The 19,816-nt window shown below is 41.3% G+C and overlaps 1 protein-coding gene across 1 annotated transcript in view; it reads left to right on the forward strand.

Moving 5' to 3' along the window:
- Positions 1-19,816, forward strand: part of PREX2 (phosphatidylinositol-3,4,5-trisphosphate dependent Rac exchange factor 2) — a 523,586-nt gene that overhangs the window by 393,832 nt on the left and 109,938 nt on the right. The window contains 1 exon segment of the mRNA XM_030215317.1: positions 17,408-17,449. Coding sequence (XP_030071177.1) covers positions 17,408-17,449 — 42 coding nt within the window.

The following is a 19,816-nucleotide window of genomic DNA, read 5'->3' on the forward strand; positions in this document are numbered from 1 at the left end:
AACTCTTTCCATCTCTCACACCTTCAATTCTCACTGTCCTTCACAGTGCTCTAGCCAGGACTGATATTTTGGTGGGTCCAAGACTCCAAGGTTAACCTGGTAGGGTGTTTGGCAGTATATATCTTGATACAGTGTTAAATTCACCCCTCATTATCCTGTGAAACTGCTGCAAATTGAATAGGCCTGAGTCCAAATTGTGTGTGTGTGAGGGGGGAGGGGGGCACAGTGGCCTTTCCATCTCATCTTTCTGTCTCAGGATTCCAATCCCTCCAATGCTAAGCTCTGCAAGCTTCCCAACTCTGTTGTTCTTGTCTCCCACCTTCCAGCCCTCTAGCTGCCATTTATCAACTCTCTTAGGGTCCTGTTTACTGTTTTTAGCGTGCCTACACTTAGTGCATGAGCTAACCATGTAGGCACCTATAGGGATATTGTAGGCACGTACATGTTTAACCCTCGTACATGGTTAATATCCATTAAAAACAGCTTTTCTCCTCTCTTCCAGTCATACACCAAAACACTTACAGATTATCTTTATTCTCCTTGTTATTCGAGTCTCTCATCAGATAGGTGAGGGCATGGCATACACCAGTGACGTACCTTAGTTGCCACCTGAGGAACAAAATCTCCCCAGGCATGGGGATGTGCAGAGCGGGCATGCAGCTGTCGGCTGTGCTGGTCCTCTGCCCTGGAACAGGATTACATAGGCACTAACTTTAAATGAACTATGCAAAGCATGGAGAATTCAGACAGCATAAATGGCTGTGAAATTCTCATGATGTTACACCTTCCTCCTCCCAGGAAGAAATGATTTCATAGGGATTATGGGAATCATTTAGGTGTCCTTACCCCTAACTCTCTCTTAACATATAGGGATCCAAAGCAGAAGTGTAGCTATGGGGAGAGGGGAGGGGGAGGAGGAGGGGGCACAAGGCAAACAACTGCTCCCCTAATGGTTTTTTAAACAAAAATGATGCTATGTGCCTTGCTGCCATATTTCCAACCCTTGATGCCACTGTCTCTTTTCCCTTAACCACGGGAAAGGCATCAATTCTCCCAACTCCCACACAGTTCAGCACCTTTCTTGCTTCCCTCCCCTCCCTTCCCTCTGGCAACTTTGTAAAGTGAACTTACTCTCTGAGTCTCCTGCAGAAGTCAGTGATTGAAGGAAGCTGCCTTTGGCTTTCCATCAGCTGGGTTCTGCCCTTCTCTGATGCAATTTCCTGTTTCCACAAGGGCAGGCACAGCTGAGGTAAGGCCCAAGGCAGCCTACTTCAGTCACTGACTGCTGCTGGAAAGTCAGAGTAAATTATTTTTAAATGCAGGGTTGGAAGGAGAAGGCAGCTGGGGCTGGAACTAGGAGCTAAAAAGGGAGGGAGGCAAGTGGAAGAAGGAGCTGGAGCTGAAGGCTGAAAAGGGGAGCAGGTTGTAGAAGGGGGCTGGAGTTGGCAATGGGAGCTCAAAATGGAGGAGGCAGATGGGAGAGTACAGTTTGTTGCATGCTCTGACACAAGGAATGCAACTGATCAATGACATATGCTGCACAAGCCAAAATTGGAACAGTTAGATAAGGTATTGTATGAATGGTTTGGCTTAAAATGTTCAGAGGAAGCTCCAATTTATGGCTCAGTGCTGATCAAAAAAGCAAAAGACTTCTAACAACAAATGGAACATACTGAGATCTGCAGTTTTTTGGATGAATGGGTTTCTCACGTTAAAATTCCCTATGGTATCAGAAGGCTTATTGTGCAGGGAAGGAATTCTGCTGATTATGAACCTGCTGTAAAATATTGTACAGTTTTCAAGAAGTTTACTCAGGAGTATGATATATCCCCTACAGTAGATCTATAATGCTAATGTAACTTGCTTGCTTTCTTTGGGATTGTGTGCCATCTTCAACCCTGGCTAGTTAAGTCAGGGCTAGATTCTATTTATGAAGCCTAAAACACTCAGCACTGAAAAAATACATCTAGGCGTATTCTATAAACTGTGCCCAAAGTTAGACATGGTTTATAGAATACACCTAAATTTAGATGTAGTTTACAGAATACATCCAGTACCCATTTCTGGCAACTATATTTAGTTGCGGCCATTTACACCAACTAAAATCTGGTGTAAATTCTGACACCTAAGTTATGCGCAGAACGGGCATATTCTATAACACTGCGTAAATTCTAGGAATGACCATGACCTGCTCATGCCCCTCTGATGGGTACACACCCCCTTTTCAGATCTGCATCTTAGAATTTACGTACATCACTTTGTAAAATATGCTTAGAAAGTTGTGCGCGTAAATTCTAATTAAAGCCAATTAGTGGCAGTAATTGCTTATTAAGTGGCAATTATTGACACTGATTGGCTTCTTAAGCCAATTAAGTTGTGTGCACAAAAAATGACCAGATTTGCATGTGCAAATTAGGCTGCACTATATAGAATTTGGGGGTTAACTTTCCATTGCCCCAGGTACAAAATAAGTATCTGTATTTAACCACTTTGATTGCAACCACAGAAAGGTGGTATATCAAATCCCATCTTCTTTCCTTTCTATTTTAAGCAAAACAAGGACCATCTGATTATGCTAATATATACAAATGCTGCAGGACTAAGCTGTTCATAGTCAGAAAATTCAGGTACCCAAAAACATTCAGGGGAGTTGCTCAATTACCTATTGAATGCAAAGCACAACCTAAAGCACGGATTGACCATGATATATTTTTGTACTGGTTTGGTCATCTCTTTATTTCTGCAGTGAAAGCACCTCAACTTATACTCAGAAAACCAGAAGACATAAAAGTTATTCTGATTTTAGGTAATTCTTGAGCTCACCCTCCTGAAACAGAGTTATTTATGTGTTCTTTAAAAATTTTATAGTCCCACTTCCCCATCCAAAACAGGATCCCCAAAGCAGTCAGTATCTGGAAATATTTTTGCCATTTTCTTTCCTGAGATATTACTTCATTCATACAACCAGAAGATCAGGGAACTAAATAAGAACATAAGAATAGCCATAGTGGGTCAGACTGATGTTCATCTAGTCCAGTATCCTGCCTATAACAGTGGCCAATCCAGGTCACAAGTACCTGGCAGAATCCCAAATGGTAGCAAGATTCCATGCTTCCAATCCTAGGAATAAGTGGTGGCTTTCCCCATGCCTATCTCAACAACAGATTATGGACTTTTCCTCCAGGAACATGAAATCTATCTACAAAAAAGATATTTATGAGGAAGCCACTCATATATGAAGGACTCTTCAAAACCTAAGTGGATAATGCCACTGAATATCAACATACTGGCGTGGCACTAACCGATTAAGGCTGGGGCGGTTTGAGGGTGGAGTTGGGGCAGAGCCAACACTTAAACAGTTGCTGGTGATTTTCAGTCTTCTAACCAGGAATGTGCCCAAATACAGTTAGGACAGCACAACAGCTGTTTAAACTTCATCATGGCAGTTATCCAAACACCAGTTTGAATATTGGCCAGTACATAAATAACTTCCTATAGCCACCAAAGACTGAAATATTCAACACCAGTGCCTGGATTAGGCCTGTCATTGAATATTTAGGCTATTTTCAGTCCACATCAGTCATCACCTTTGCAATCACTGACCACCGTGGGTTCAATATTGGCCCATAAGATTCTTGATGTCCTTCAAAATGCTGACTCCATCAAACCCTGTCACTAAAATTATCCTTAGGCAGATAAAAGGGGAAAAATCTATAAACCCTCCTCAACAGGAAATAACAGCAAAAGTACAGGGGAAAAGTATAAGACAGGGCTGACCCTAAAACATCAAAATTTCAAACAAACATCTTTTTTAATTAATTAAAAGACACAACATCATCAGATGTTCATAAAGAAAGCTATGAGATTTCTTATAGCGCTCAGTTATTCCAGATCAAAGCTTTATGATTGTGTCATCAATTACTTGCCGAGGTATCTATGCATCCGGGGTTAGCAAAGGTAGTCGCAAAGCCTACAATAGAATATGGAAAAACACAAAAATGTCTTATATACTACAATAACAGGTCTGCCACCAAATACTAAAAAAGGATGCAAAAAACTTAGAAAGCAAGTGCGATCAAAGTACTTGCAATCAAAGTTACTGGCAATCAAATGACTAGCGAAAAAATGCTGTCTTCATAGGTTCAAAGCACAGCGCTCAATAAAGCATGTAGGCTTTGAAATAGCACATCAAACATGCTGACGTCATGCTTATTAATAAGCTACTGTCAACTAGCGCAGCTCAACTCTCCTCAATATAGCTTATGGCAACAAAAGAAAAAATGAACAGAGTGCTAAGGGAGAATCCAATGGTGGAGGTTTTTTTTAAGGTAAAGTCTCATAAACTTGCAGCCAGTATACTTAAATTTCTTTCATGCTGCTTCCGTTATAATCATAGACTGTACCAACCATCCTACCATATACGCAGCTACCTAACACATCTATTATCTAACTTTTTTTTTCTTTTTTAATCAGAGTGTGCCCTATAGCTTCCACATTGCATGCTTAATGCACATGGCTTGAAAAACTTTGTGACTTATCTGTATGCCAATAGATCAACACTCCCCAACAGAAGCCTGTTTCGCCCTCTTGGCTTTATCAAGGGGAACTCTTTGTGCTGTCTCAGGCTATCAGAGTTACTGAGACAGCACGAAGAGTTCCCCTTGATAAAGCCAAGAGGGCGAAACAGGCTCCTGTTGGGGAGTGTTGATCTATTGGCATACAGATAAGTTACAAAGTTTTTCAAGCCATGTGCATTAAGTATGCAATGTGGAAGCCATAGGGCACGCTCTGATTAAAAAAGAAAAAAAAAGTTAGATAATAGGCGTGTTAGGTAGCTGCGTATATGGTAGGATGGTTGGTACAGTCTATGATTATAACGGAAGCAGCATGAAAGAAATTTAAGTATACTGGCTGCAAGTTTATGAGACTTTACCTTAAAAAACCTCCACCATTGGATTCTCCCTTAGCACTCTGCTCATTGTTTCTTTTGTTGTATTAATAAGCTATGCAGGAAAGTGGATCACTAATAAAAGCTACAAACTCCTCTATGCAGAACTATCATAAATGAAAAGGTATTGAACTTGTAGCCGGTGCCGAAATGTGCAGAGTAAGGTTTGCCAGCGCAAGAGCACTCTCTCCACTAAACAAAGCAATGCATGCACCAAAATACTGTCTTTAATATATCAAACATGCAGACGTGTCATGCATATTAATTAGCCACGTGAAAAGAGCGAACTTGCTTATGTTGACTTGATGAACAAAAATCCTTTATAAATAAATGCCATAAATATCACAAAAAATGTGATAAATATCACAAAATGTTTTAAATTAATTTTTAACTTGATCTGTCCAACTGACCCACACCAGCTACAAGTTCAATATCTTGTCATTTATGATATTCATGCACAGAGGAGTTTGTAGCTTTTATTAGTGAGCCCACTCTTCCTGCATGGCTCATTAATAAGCATTTATGCTGTGGCTATGCTCTTATTTCTTCTTAGTGCAATGGAACATCAATTATCGCATCAAATGTACAAATTTATGCAACTGAAAAACTTTAAAGGGTTTGGCGTACTGACTGCAGAAGTGCCATGTTGGTACTATTCTTCTACTATGATAAATTACACACCACAATCATCATCGGTCGCCACCTCCTCCCTATATCTTTAAATAAATTTTAAAGTTATTTGTTCTTATATTAAGAAAACCTTTTGTACATGGTCACATTACATTCAGTCAGCAGGATGAGCGTGGGCTATAATAAGGGGATATCCTTGAGGAAGCTATAAGCGAAACACGTGCCATGTTGGATGTTAACTTCCACTAAGCTGACACTGCAGAAAAACACCAATAGTTGACTAGTTCAGATGAGTACAAAATGTTTTCTTAATATAAGAACAAATCACTTCAAAATTTATTTAAAGATATAAGGAGGTGGTGGCGACCGATGATGATTGTGGCGTGTAATTCGTCATGGTAGAAGAATGGTACCAACGTGGCACTTCTGAGGTCAGTACACCAAACTCTTTAAAGTTTTTCATTAATAAGCATGACATCAGCATGTTTGACATGCTATTTTAAAGCCTCTGTGTCTTACTGCATGTTGTGCTTTGAACCCAAGAAGAGAGTGTTTTTTCTCTAGTCATTTGATTGCCAGTAACTTTGATTGCAAATACTTTGATCTCATTTGCTTTGTAAAAGATTTTTTGCATCCTTTTTTGTGTTTCTTTTGGTGGCAGACCCATTATTTTTGTATATAAGACACTTTTGCGCTTTTTTCCCATATTGTATTATAGGCATTTGAGACTACATTTGCTAACCCCGGACGCAGGTCTTGGAACGAAACGCCATTGTTTTCCCAGTGTGGGCGTTGAGTGTGTTTTCTCAGTCATGTTGCTAGCATGGAGTGCGTTTGGCACAATTGAAGATAAGTAGTCGCTTTCTGTTCCTTTTTATTCATTGTTTCATTTACAAAATAAAAGATTTAGTTTAATAAAGCTTGGATACCTCTGCAAATGATTGCTGACACATCATAAAGCTTTGATCTGGAATAGCTGAGCGCTATAAGAGATCTCATAACTTTCTTTATGAACATCGGATGCTGTTGTGTCTTTAAGGGGGTCTTTTACAAAGGCGCGGTAGTGTTTTTAGCACATGCTAAACACTAGAGATGTCCATAGGAATAGATGGGCATCTCCAGTGTTTAGCACATGCTTATTTTTAGCGTACGCTAAAAACACTAGCATGCCTTTGTAAAAGGTCCATGTGGAGGGGCATAATCGAAAGGCGCCCGCCATCTCCGGAGCCGGCGCCGCAAGTGGGCGGAGCCAACCATATTTGGCCCCGGCTGGATGGGTTTGAGATGGCCCGGATCGATTTTCAGCGATAATGGAAACCGAAACTGACCATCTCAAACCCAGCCAAATCCAAGGCATTTGGTCGTGTGAGGAGCCACCATTTGTAGTGCACTGGCCCCCCTCACATGCCAGGACACCAACCGGGCACCCTAGGGGGCACTTCTAAAAAAAAATAAAAAAAATAAAAATAGCTCCCAGGTGCATAGCTCCCTTCCCTTGGGTGCTGAGCCCCCCCAAATCCCCCCAAAACCCACTCTGCACAACTCTGCACCACTACCATAGCCCTAAGGGGTGGGGGGGGGGGGGGGCACCTACATGTGGGTACAGTGAGTTTGTTTTTTTTTTGGAGAACTCAGCATATACCACCACAAGTGTAACAGGTAGGGGGGGATGGGCCTGGGTCCACCTGCCTGAAGTGCACTGCACCCACTAAAAACTGCTCCAGAAACTTGCATACTGCTGTCATGGAGCTGGGTATGACATTTGAGGCTGGCATAGAGGCTGGCAAAAAAATGTTGTAAAGTTTTTTTTTAGGGTGGGAGGGGGTTGGTAACCACTGGGGGAATAAGGAGAGGTCAGCTGGTCAGTTGGGGTACCTTTTTAAGCTTGGTCGTGAATAAAAGGGACCAAGTGAAACCGGCGAAATGGTCGTCATCGCTGGTTTTATTTTTTCTATTATCGGGCGAAGCCGGCCATCTCTTAAACACGCCCATGTTCTGCCTTCGGTACATTACCGGCATGCCCCCTTGAACTTTCGCCGGCTCCGCGACAGGAAACCAGCGAGGGTGTAAAAAAATTGACTTTCAATTATACTGATTTATGTCGGAAGATGGCCGGCAATCACTTTCGAAAATGAGCTGGTTAATTAGTTAAACAGATGTCTGTTTGAATTTTTGATTTTTTAGGGTCTACCCCGTCTTATACTTGTCCCCTGTACTTTTGTTACTAAAATTGTCCTTAGCAGGATTGGATAGACTGCACATTTTAAAATAGTCAAATTTATTCTTTGGAAATCAGATTCTTCCTATTTGGTTTTTCTGATCATAAACTTTAATTTCACTTTACACTTTCTACACTATTGAAGTTGTTACAGAAACTTTAACAATTTCCTGTTGTGAGATTCAACATTATAGGTAATACTGAGCAATGTTTTGGCATAAGTGGCCAAAAAACAAGACTCTTAATTTTAATACAATGGTGGGATGTGAGAAAGGTAATAATTAAATTGTCAATAGTACATGAAACAGGTGAAAGCCTAATCAGAGCATGAAGGAGCTGGATGAAAAAACAAAGGAAATTCAGAAATTCCTTGAGGCAAAATATCAGACTATATAAGAGCCTAGACCCCCTAATTCTATAAAGGGCACTTTGAGATGTGCCCACCCAAATTGCGTAAATATCTTAATTGAATAATTAGCCAATTAGTACCCAAAATTAGTTTTTTAACAAGATATTATTGGTGCTAATTGGAATCAATTAAAATGTACGCTTGTAAATTTAGGCATATGATCCACACCTAAATTTTATACACGTCCTGGAAAGAGGGGCATGAAAATGGGAGGGTCATGGGTAGTTCAGGGCAGATTGTGGGTGTGTTTTTTGGGTATCTCTGGTAATGTGCTAGCATTGTTTAGATCGTTTTTGTCAGACTGTAATTGCCAGGTTATTCAAATATCATCAAGATTGGATTGGATGCTGGCAAAGTCAGGTGTCTCACTTCACCAGCATCCAATCCAATCTTGATGACATTTGAATAACCTGGCATTCCTTTCCTAATAATACCTAACATTCTATTTGCTTTTTTAGCCGCCACAGCACACTGAGCAGAAGGTTTCAACGTATCATCAGTGACGACACCTAGATCCCTTTCTTGGTCCGTGACTCCTAACGTGGAACCTTGCATTACGTAGCTATAATTGGGGTTCCTCTTTCCCACATGCATCACTTTGCACTTGCTCACATTAAATGTCACCTGCCATTTAGACGCCCAGTCTCCCAGTCTCGTAAGGTCCTCTTGTAATTTTTCATAATCCTCTTACGATTTAACAACTTTGAATAACTTTGTGTCATCAGCATGTTTAATTACCTCACTAGTTACTCCCATCTCTAGGCCATTTATAATATGTTAAAAAGCAGTGGTCCCAGCACAGACCCCTGGGGAACCCCATTAACTAGCCTTCTCTATTGAGAATACAACTATCCTTCTCCATTGATACGTTGCCTGTGCGTATTATGCCTCATGAGCTCCAAATGGATGCTGTCTATGGCAGAATGCAAATTTTGAAACAAGCAAAAGCAGTAAATCTGAGAAACTGAGATCATCTCCAATATACCTTGGATTATGGGTGAAGTTCATTCCTATTATGGTGTGCACAAAACCAATTCATTTGGAGACATAACTCCAAGCTGTTGGCCATTTTAGATGGCCTCAACCTCAGGGTAGGATGTGTATGTCATGATCCTGCCCCTCAAGACATCAGGAACCCCCTGTAAGCCTGGAAAGTGTGTCAGTAGGTGTGGGTGTACTTTGGGGAGTGGGGGAGAGGGGTTTGGCCATAAGGAGGGGGCTCAAATGTGAGGCTGCAAGGGGGGGGGTCTTTCCAGGAAGTTGTCTTTGCCATAGGGGGGCTGGATTGGGGGTTTGTCTGTGCTAAGAGGAGGGCTGGATCAGGAGGGAGTTTTCTGTGCCATGGAGGTGGCTGAATCATTTTATTGTCTTCAGGGAAGACAGAGGAATCAGGGGGAGGGGACTGCAGAGACAGTATTTACACTTACATGTTCATCGAGCAGCTGTAAGTACCAACATCTATTTTTTTCTAAAAAGACACGGATTCCCTATGTGAAATAAGGAATCTATAACTGCATTGTTGGCCTACCCAGACCACTCTCTCTCTCTCTCTCTCTCTTCCCTACCCACGTCCCCTTGCCATCTAAAGGTACACAGGTTCCCCACGTGTGAATGACCCTGTTTTGAAATGGCATTTAAAGTTCCCGACATATATCCATGCAGTCAAGGAAAAAGAGAGGTTGAAGTGATTTAATTTTGTTCTGGATAGGAATAATTTATTCATGCATGAAAAGTTAGCTTAGAGTAACATGTGATTGCTGATTAAGTTTCAATTCAGTTGCACTGGATCTGTTATCCATTCATCGTTGTTTGGGAATTCATTCCCTTTATTTAATGGGGATATGTTATCCACTTAGCCAATCATTATTGTTTGTGAATTCCTAATACTTAATTAAGAACATTTTACCCCTGATGCAGGCATTTACCGAAACACAGCTGCATCGGGTCTTTCCAGTAAATTTTGTTTTGTTCGCCATAATGGTGGTGTTCTCTAGCTTTCTGGTATCCTTCTGCTGCCCCTGGTTTTTCATACTCAATTGCTATGCTAATCACTGCTTGTGCAGCTTCACCTCTGTTCTGTACTTTTTCTTATAATACTTGATGTATTTTTGTCAAAATGTCTTTATCCACAGGATGTAAACATTTTTGTCATTTTTGCAATTTTCATTGGTGCCATGATATCCTTTTTACTGCATGCATTGAAACCACAGTGCAGCTTATTTTGATGCTGTATTTATTGGGCAACATCTGAGGCAGAGGAACCAAGTAGATAGAGTGTTATTGGGAGTCAAACATGAGCTGTTAGACCATGGACTGGTATGGTAAAAGCATTTCCAGATAATGAGATCCTCTCTTTGAAACCATGCTATTTCAACTTTCCTTTATATTCATATAATCCTATTTCTGAGCAGTTCAAGAATAGCAATAATTTGAGATCTTTTGTTGCATAAAATAGTTAAGTTGAACCTTTTACAGGAATAAACAGACTGCACTGTTTCAGCAGCAAGACGTGTGGAAACTTGCACAATGGCCTCTGCAGTGCATAGGACAAAGCAGTACTGGGCAATTATTGTAGTTTCATTATTTCCTCCTACAAACAGCACCTTTGCTTTTCTTGTAGAACACCACATACTGTTTTCATTAACTGTGTTATTGTTGTAGAACAAATGTTTCTATTCAGCCTGCCATATAAGAAAGTGGAAAAAATCCATTTTGTTTCTATATATGACATCTGTTGGATAATAACTACAAGATCCTTAGAGACTTGTCTTGTAAGCACTACATCCAGACTGGAGAAGTAACTCAGGGACCCTTTTACAAAGGCGCGTGAGGGCCTACGTGCGTGCAGCGTGCGTCAAATCAGCATTACCACCTGGTTAGTGAATGCGTCTGTGGTCATTCTGAGTTTGGTGTGTGCCAAAAACCTGCAGTACAAAATAATTTTCTATTTTCCACCGCAGGCCGGCGGCAATCGGCAGTTGGCGCGTGCTGGATGGTTACCGCGCAGGTAACGTGTGTGCCCTTACCGCTAAGTCTATGGGTAGTGTTAAGGGCTCAGGTCATAAATAGATGTGCACTGGTTTTAATGTTGCCGCACATCCATTTCTCACCCCCCCTAAAAAAACTGGTGGAGAAATGGTCCAGCGTGCTTCCAATACAGGCGCCCACGCTACCGCAGGCCACTTTTTTGGCTCACCTTTGTAAAAGGGCCCTTAGTGATGAAAGCAGTATGCCAAAAACCAGGTAAGCCATGGTTCAAATCCTTCCCCTTCTTCTGACCTATAGCAGGTCTCTGAACCCTTCATTGCCTCAGAGGGACTGTAAGCCCCAGGGAGCAGGAAAATGCATACAGTTTATGAATATTACTTGCCTTGAACTATTACTGGAAAGGCAGGAACTAAATACAAAGCCCTCTTTGTAGGATAGCTTTGTCAGAGGGTCAAGCTGCAATACAAAGTTATCAAATACCCTTGCTATTTCTTTTTTAACATGTTAAGAAAGAGTAATGTGTGTAATGATTGCCAGTAATTTATTATTTGCCATTTGTTGTCCCATCCATACAAGGGCCATATTTTCTAATAGAAAAACAATAGCATGGATACTGGTTTTATAGTACTGTCATACATAGGTATCCTTTTACTAAAAAATGTGAAGAAATGAGCTTAATATGTTTAAATGCAGGCCTTTCCCGCACACTAAGTCCATTTTAACATGGCCCAATAACGGGTTTTTTTTGCGGGTCCCACACAATTTTTTTTCATTACCGTGTGAGACCTACAAAAATATTAATGTGGGAGCATGTAACACCTCCTATTTATAAGCCACCAAGAGCTCTTGAGTTAAGTCTGTTTTATCCAGTTAGTGCACACTAATATAAACACACTAGCTGGATAATGCCACCATGCCAGTTCCCTACCCATGACACCCCCCCCCCCCTACAAAAAAGGTCTGTCACGGAACGCCTAGCCACCTGCCTGGGTTTATCCCGCGGCCACTTAGTAGGTCTATCCACAGCACAGCTCAGGTCTGCCTGCACCTGCAGCTTTTGCTTTACACTAGCATCCTCCTCCCACCGACTGGGTCACAACTGCCTCTGGGCGAGTCTCCTGCTCCCAAATTATTCCCAGTGTTTTCTAGGTTACTGGAGCACACTCCCAATGGTCCCACAGTTCCCAGAAAACACTCAGACCCAACACACCACCAGGATTCTTTATCAGTCCAGACAGGCAGAACGAACAAACAATTTCAGAACTTGGAACAGTGGACAAAAATGTGCAATTGGCAAACAATAACAGGTAACTGAAATATGAATCAATTATAACACTAACTAAACATTTGCATACTGGCTAAACAGTACCTGGGAAGATCAGTACTTCACTGAGCCTCAGCAAAGAGATCTGTCTCTTTCTTTCTGGCTAAGACAAGCAATAACCAGCATCTGCTGGGTAATTTTCAAAACTCCAAGCCAATCAGAGCCCAGAACAGTCAAGTTTCAAATAAAAACTGGTTACATCACTACAGACACTTCCTATTATCTGTGTGCCAAATAAAGAAAGAGAAGTCAGTCCTGTAACAGCTTTAAGCATAAACATGTACCATCTGCTGGCCAAACAGGAGAAATGCACTTCAGACATATTTAAGACAGGAAAATATCCAATACATTTTACATGCTTAAAACACACTGTTTCTTCACATATTGCTTTTTTTTTTTCTTTATGCAGATCCCACACAAATTTTTCCATTACCATATGAGACCTGCAAAAATATTAACATGGAAGCACGTACCACCTCCTATTTATGAGACACCAAGTGCTCTCGAGTTAAGTCTGTGTTATCCAGTTTGTGCACACTAATGCGAATGTACTAGCTGGATAATGCCACCATGCCAATTCCCTACTGCTGACACACCCCCTCCAAAAAAAACAAAAACAAAATAAAAACAACCTAAACAGCATGTGATTAGCATGCACTGACAAGCACATTACTGCAAAATGCACAAGCTTTTTTTCCTGCATTAAGTGCACATTAATGCTTAACATAGTTTAGTAAAAGAGGCCCAGCAGTGAACCACGTTTTCCTTTCTGTCATTGTCTTGTAGTGCTTCAACATATACTTTTATCACTAAAATATTAAATAAAGAACTATTGGTCATGTTTACACTGTGATATATAGAGTGTTCCTACCAAATGTTAAAATATTTTCATAATAATTTTGTACTAAAGAAATGCACTGTGAAAGCAGTCATGATACTTATAATAGTCTACAACAGGGACCAATGTTTCTAGGAAGAATACAAAACTTGTATTGAATACTTATGAAATGTTAGCATGCAAAATAGGATAGAGAGAATGAATTTAGGGACTCTTTCACAGCCTTTGGTCTCATACCTGCTACCTGGAAAAATAGCCTCAAATATCAGGGCCTAAATTACTAGAAAACACTCACAATTTTATATTATTATGGACAGCATTTTAGAAAGGATGTACAAATTGGAACTGAGATGTTCAGCTTGATTGCTAACTGGCATTTTCAGTGGCACTATCCTGTTACATGCTAATGAAAATGCCCGGTTAGCCCTGATGGGCAACTTAAAACATCAGGAGCCTCTCTTGGCCATTATTGAATGATGGGCCCACCATGTTTATTTTTTTGGCCTGACCTAGTTCCAGTCCAACAAATGTCCAAATCACACTTCCTTGTCATATGCATGTTTTTCAGTTTTGGATGTTTATATCTCGGATTTGTACAATTGGGATTTAGAAATGTATGCAATATAAAGATCTAAATGCTGGTTTATGCATGTCTAACCACAAGAGGCACTTTTAAAACAAGCATTTATGTATTTAGAATAAGTGTTAGGGTTAAGTGATAAAACAACATGTTCCCCTGAGGTATACAGTTGGCTGATCAAGCTGTTGTTGCTAAGCTGTAGTGAAGGAGATGTGTGGAAGAAAGGGATATTTCAGGCAGCTCAAGAAAGTGATTGGTTAAAACTGTTTGCACCACCTTCTTTATAATGTTGCATTTTGAACCTATAGTGCACTGCCTCAGGATCTCTGATAAGGTAATAGCTGGCCCAGGAACAGCAGTTATTTATAACTGGTCAGATGGTAGAGTTGGGGAACGGAACATGTGGTTGACGACACAGGAACCTCTGAGGGATAAAAAGAAAGTCTGAAAGACATTGTTGAAAACAGTATCATGAATCAGAATTTAGAAGGAAACCTGCAAAGCAGAGAAGGCCAAAAGAATGGAGACGTGACCAGTAAGTGCAATGAACCTTTATTATGACAGACCCGCCACAGCCATGTTTTGGCACTATACCTGCATCAGGGATCCCTAAAACAAATGTTGTTTGAGCCAAGTGGGAATGCCCTTTTACTCAATAATTTATTTGAACTGCAGAAAGGAATTAACTAGATCTCATTTCTGGCTGTTTGAAATTTTGACAGTTAAATTTGAGACTCCCTATTAAGTGACCTCTGATGCAGGCATAGCGCTGAAACACGGCCGTATCAGGTCTGTCATAATAAAGGTTTATTGCACCTGCTGGTCACATCTCTGTTCTTTTGGCCTCCTCCGTTTTGTGGTCTTTCTGTTTGTACTGTGGAGTTTGTCCTCTTCCCTTTCTTCTTTTTCAGAATTTAGAAGACCATAAAAAAGAGAGAGAGTGGCACCTTCATGAACATTTGTAGCTAAGCACAAAGACATGGCATTTGATTGATAAGAGATATGTGTACACATCTTCATTTTTTCCCCATGAAACTTATTTTTTTATGAAGTATAAGAACAGAAAAAGTTGTGAAACACAGAAGTAATAACAGTAATGTAACAAGAGTGGATAATTACTATAAACATAAATGCTCAGAAACAGATAGTAACATAGTAACATAGTAGATGACGGCAGAAAAAGACCTGCACGGTCCATCTAGTCTGCCCACGATAAACTCATGTGTATACCTTACCTTGATTTGTACCTGTCTTTTTCAGGGCACAGACCATATAAGTCTGTGCAGCAGTATTTCCCGCCTCCCAACCACCAGTCCCGCCTCCCATCACCGGCTCCGGCACAGACCCCGTATAAGTCTGCCCTCCCCCATCCCAGATATAAGGAGAATATTAAGAATGGGTAAAGATGCCTGTATCAGATCAGTTCTGATGTGTTTATAATGTTTAACAAGGTTTCAAGCACAGTAAATACTTGTTAGCTGGAGACCACACTAAGCGCTTTTTTTATAACCGAACCCATTGATTTTGTCGAAACTAGTTCTAACATGTGATAGAGCAGTACCGTCTGCCACCATCTTTCCAATTGGCTAATATTGCCTGTTGGGCTGTAGTAATTTAGATATTAAATAGTAGTTTATGGTGGTCAGACAATGGTAATGAGCAAGTTTTAAAAGTAAAATAGGGATGTTAAAATTAAATATTTTGCATATAATAGACCAAACATCTTTCTATAAAGGTTAAATTTTAGTACGTTCATAAATCATAAGGGTAAGAGTACCTACTTGTGATTTACAGTGCCAACAATAGTTAGTGGATATTAGACCAGTAGTAGGGAGCTTCCCTGGTGTCTAGACAGCTCTGTGGTAAAGGAAAAACATTGACTGTAGGAAATTAGCTGCAGATAGCAGTCTGAGAAGTGAAAACCAAAGTTTGCTTTGTTCAGGTATTCAGTAGTTAGCATCAGATTCCCAAATTTTCAGTAAGGAATTATTGCTTTTATAGCGACGTGACAGGAGAATTTTGTATATAGATGATGCCACATGTCCATTTCCCAATAGAATTCCTGCAAGTGAAAATATGGATGGGTCCATTGAGTCAATGGAGATCAATATGTTTGATGTTTTAATACAGTGGTTAAATTGTATCCCTTGAAAAAATTGTGAAGAGGGTAAAAAAAATGTGTCTTGTATGTGTTGAAGGGCAGAATGTCCTTGGCTTCAATTTTAAATATGTCTTCCAGAGTCCAAATACCTTTGTCACCCCATTTCTTTTGGTAACAGGTAGATTTGTTTTTTTCATATTGGGATTATACCATACAGAGGCATGAGATGTACAATCAAGTGTGTTATCTAATTCTAATAAGCAATTTTGCATGTTTGTAATGAGAAGGTTGGCTTTCTGTGTTTGATTTAGAATGCCCAACACCCTTAGCAGGAGGGAGGGTAACAGCAGCCAGGCCCATCTTGTGGTGCGTGGTAGTTAGCTGTGGGGGTGGGGAAGTGGAGGGGGCTAGGGAGCTATTATATTAGCAGGTTTGGATATTAGGGAGCTGGGGGGCTGGGGTTTATGGATTAGGGCTGGAAGTGTAGGCTGTTGTTGCTGAGGGAAGGATGTCAGGTTTGGGCATAGGATTGGTGGATGTGTGTTGGTGGGCGTGGTTTGGAGTACTGTAGGTGGTGACGGAAAAGTGCGGGAATATGTTTTGGGAAGGGTTGAAGGAGGAAGCCAGTGTCTGTGAGTGTGTGTAAGAGCTTTGCCCCACCCTTCCCTCCCTTTTTTTGCTTTTGGGGTGGGGGTGGACATTGGTTGTGTTCTTGGGTTTGAGGGTAATCGGTCGCAGCTTAGTTGGGCTGGTGTAGGTGAGTTACAAATGCAATTCAGGGTAACAGTATTTTCTGGGCATGTGGTACTGTGACGAGCGTTTGACTTGTAGGCAACACCACCATAAGTTTGGACGTGGCTTGGCGGCACCATGGGCCTTGGTAATTCCCTCAATTGGATGTAATGTGCAATGGGATGAGGCCTGGCAGCACTGCGGGCCATGTTATGTCTCATGAAGTTCGATGGGTTGTGTACAGGAGGCAGCTAGGGTGATACCGACTAGCTGCATTGGAGGGGTGAGGCTGGGGAGTTGGGGAGAGAAATGAATGGGTTATTGGAAAGTTGCCATTGCTGATTTGTTATGTTCGATGATTTGTTAATAAAGCTGCAGCTGTTGTTCTGCCATTTTAAAATTATTGGGCTGTGTTTGTTATTTAATTAGAGTAAAATAGGTGATGGTGTGTTCGCGAGCTGGGTGGTGCCTGTGTTGATTTATTTACTAGTATTTCTTTCCCTCATTTCCAATCAGAAAAGACCTTTCAAATTAGTAATTCACTCATAATGAGAACTGTACAAATAATACTGAATATTTACATGCTAGAAGAATGCTTTTGACTTTCGTGTAAAGCTTTATATTATTTTTGTTTCACAGAGGTGAAGTCTCGGATACTTTTGGCTCTCCTGGAATACACAGGTAAGGAGCTTGTTCCAGTTGGATAAAGGAAACATAAGCTAATGATCCTGCATGCCATAGAGTAGCTGTGTGGTGGAGAAGGGAGAAGAATGGACAGATTTTGCAGCCCTTCCCATAGTTACAGAATCACAGGAAACCAGAAGCCTGGATTGTAGAGTCATAATTGTACACAGGGTACTGGAGAGAGAATTTTGAGGACATATACTATAAGGGGGTACTTTGTCTTGGGCTAATGCTCAACTCTTCCAGAAAGAGAACATTGGTCTCAGATATAAAGTTCTAGTTTAAAAATGTTAACATGGTCTCAACATGGGCCATGTTTCACAATAAGCATCTTCAGGAGACCAAATTCTACAAACACAAAGAACATGATAAACATTTCAAATATTGAGAAAACACAAACACAAAAAAATGTCAAATAAATTTCTTGCTGACAGACAGGCTGTTATAAAATTACTTCCAAAGAGCTCAAACTACATGTGACAAAGTCATGGTTACTTGAAAGTAGCACACACAGAAAAACAGAGTGGGGTTCACACTCTCCACAGCAATCGAACACAACAGAAAAATAGGGGGTGGAGAGGGCCCAATGTCAAGAGATCAGTCACCACACTCAAGGGTAAGATGCTCCAGAAAAGCCTTTATTGGGACCCAACACGGTCCGTGTTTCGGCTGTATCAGCCTTCTTCAGGGGTCAATCAGTGGATGTTCTATAATATATTGATTGATGGAGCATTTACTGATCAATTTATAAAAGTCACATGAAGCCTTGACAAGCGCCTCGTGTATCTGTTGTACTTGAAAGTAGCTTAATGGTCTATGCACTGCACAGCTAACAGTTTGTAGAGACAAACGTTTGGTCAATCCCTACTGCTTGACATCTCCTCTTGGTTATTCTGTTGCTTGCAATCCAGATTCAAATGGAAAGAGGATGATTACAAATACCTCACCGAATCTGGTGGAATCAAATCACATCCCTGTCTATGCAGATGAGTTAGTGACCTCAATCCACACCTCAAGGAAAAGGGATCACATAAATAAAATCCATTATAACAGTTTGGCACTAACGGCACTATTGTTGATAATCTCAGTTTAGAGGCCTTCCAGATCTAGAGAAAAAGCCTGTACTGGCACTGCCTTTGCTGAACCTATTCTGTAGAAAAAAAGGAAGCATTCACATAGTAACATAGTAGATGACGGCAGAAAAAGACCTGCGCGGTCCATCCAGTCTGCCCAACAAGATAAACTCACATGTGCTACTTTTTGTGTATACCTTACCTTGATGTGTACCTGTCCTTTTCCGGGCACAGACCGTATAAGTCTGCCCAGCACTATCCCCGCCTCCCAACCACCAGCTTCGCCTCCCACCACCGGTTCTGGCACAGACCGTATAAGTCTGCCCAGCACTATCCCCGCCTCCAAACCATCAGTTCCGCCTCCCACCATCGGCTCTGGCACAGACCGTATAAGTCTGCCCAGCACCATCTCCGTCTCCCGCCACCGGCTTTGCCACCCAATCTCGTCTAAGCTCCTTAGGATCCATTCCTTCTGAGCAGGATTCCTTTATGTTTATCCCACGCATGTTTGAATTCCGTTACCGTTTTTGTTTCCACCACCTCCCGCGGGAGGGCATTCCAAGCATCCACTACTCTCTCCGTGAAAAAATACTTCCTGACATTTTTCTTGAGTCTGCCCCCCTTCAATCTCATTTCATGTCCTCTCGTTCTACTGCCTTCGCATCTCCAGAAAAAGTTCGTTTGCAGATTAATACCTTTCAAATATTTGAACGTCTGTATCATATCACCCCTGTTTCTCCTTTCCTCCAGAGTGTACATGTTCAGGTCAGCAAGTCTCTCCTCATACGTCTTGTAACGCAAATCCCATACCATTCTCGTAGCTTTTCTTTTTACATCCTTAACAAGATACGGCCTCCAGAACTGAACACAATACTCCAGGTGGGGCCTCACCAACGACTTATACAGGGGCATCAACACCCCCTTCCTTCGGCTGGTCACACCTTTCTCTATACAGCCTAACAACCTTCTAGCTAGGGCCACCGCCTTGTCACACTGTTTCGTCACCTTCAAATCCTCAGATACTATCACCCCAAGATCCCTCTCCCCATCCGTACCTATCAGACTCTCCCCGCCTAACACATACGTCTCCCGTGGATTTCTACTCCCTAAGTGCATCACTTTGCATTTCTTCGCATTGAATTTTAATTGCCAAACCTTAGACCATTCTTCTAGCTTCCATAGGTCCTTTTTCATGTTTTCCACTCCCTCCGGGGTGTCCACTCTGTTACAGATCTTAGTATCATCCGCAAATAGGCAAACTTTACCTTCTAATTCTTCGGCAATGTCACTC

Source organism: Microcaecilia unicolor, chromosome 1, assembly GCF_901765095.1.
Source record: "Microcaecilia unicolor chromosome 1, aMicUni1.1, whole genome shotgun sequence".
NCBI classification, from domain to species: Eukaryota; Metazoa; Chordata; class Amphibia; order Gymnophiona; family Siphonopidae; genus Microcaecilia; species Microcaecilia unicolor.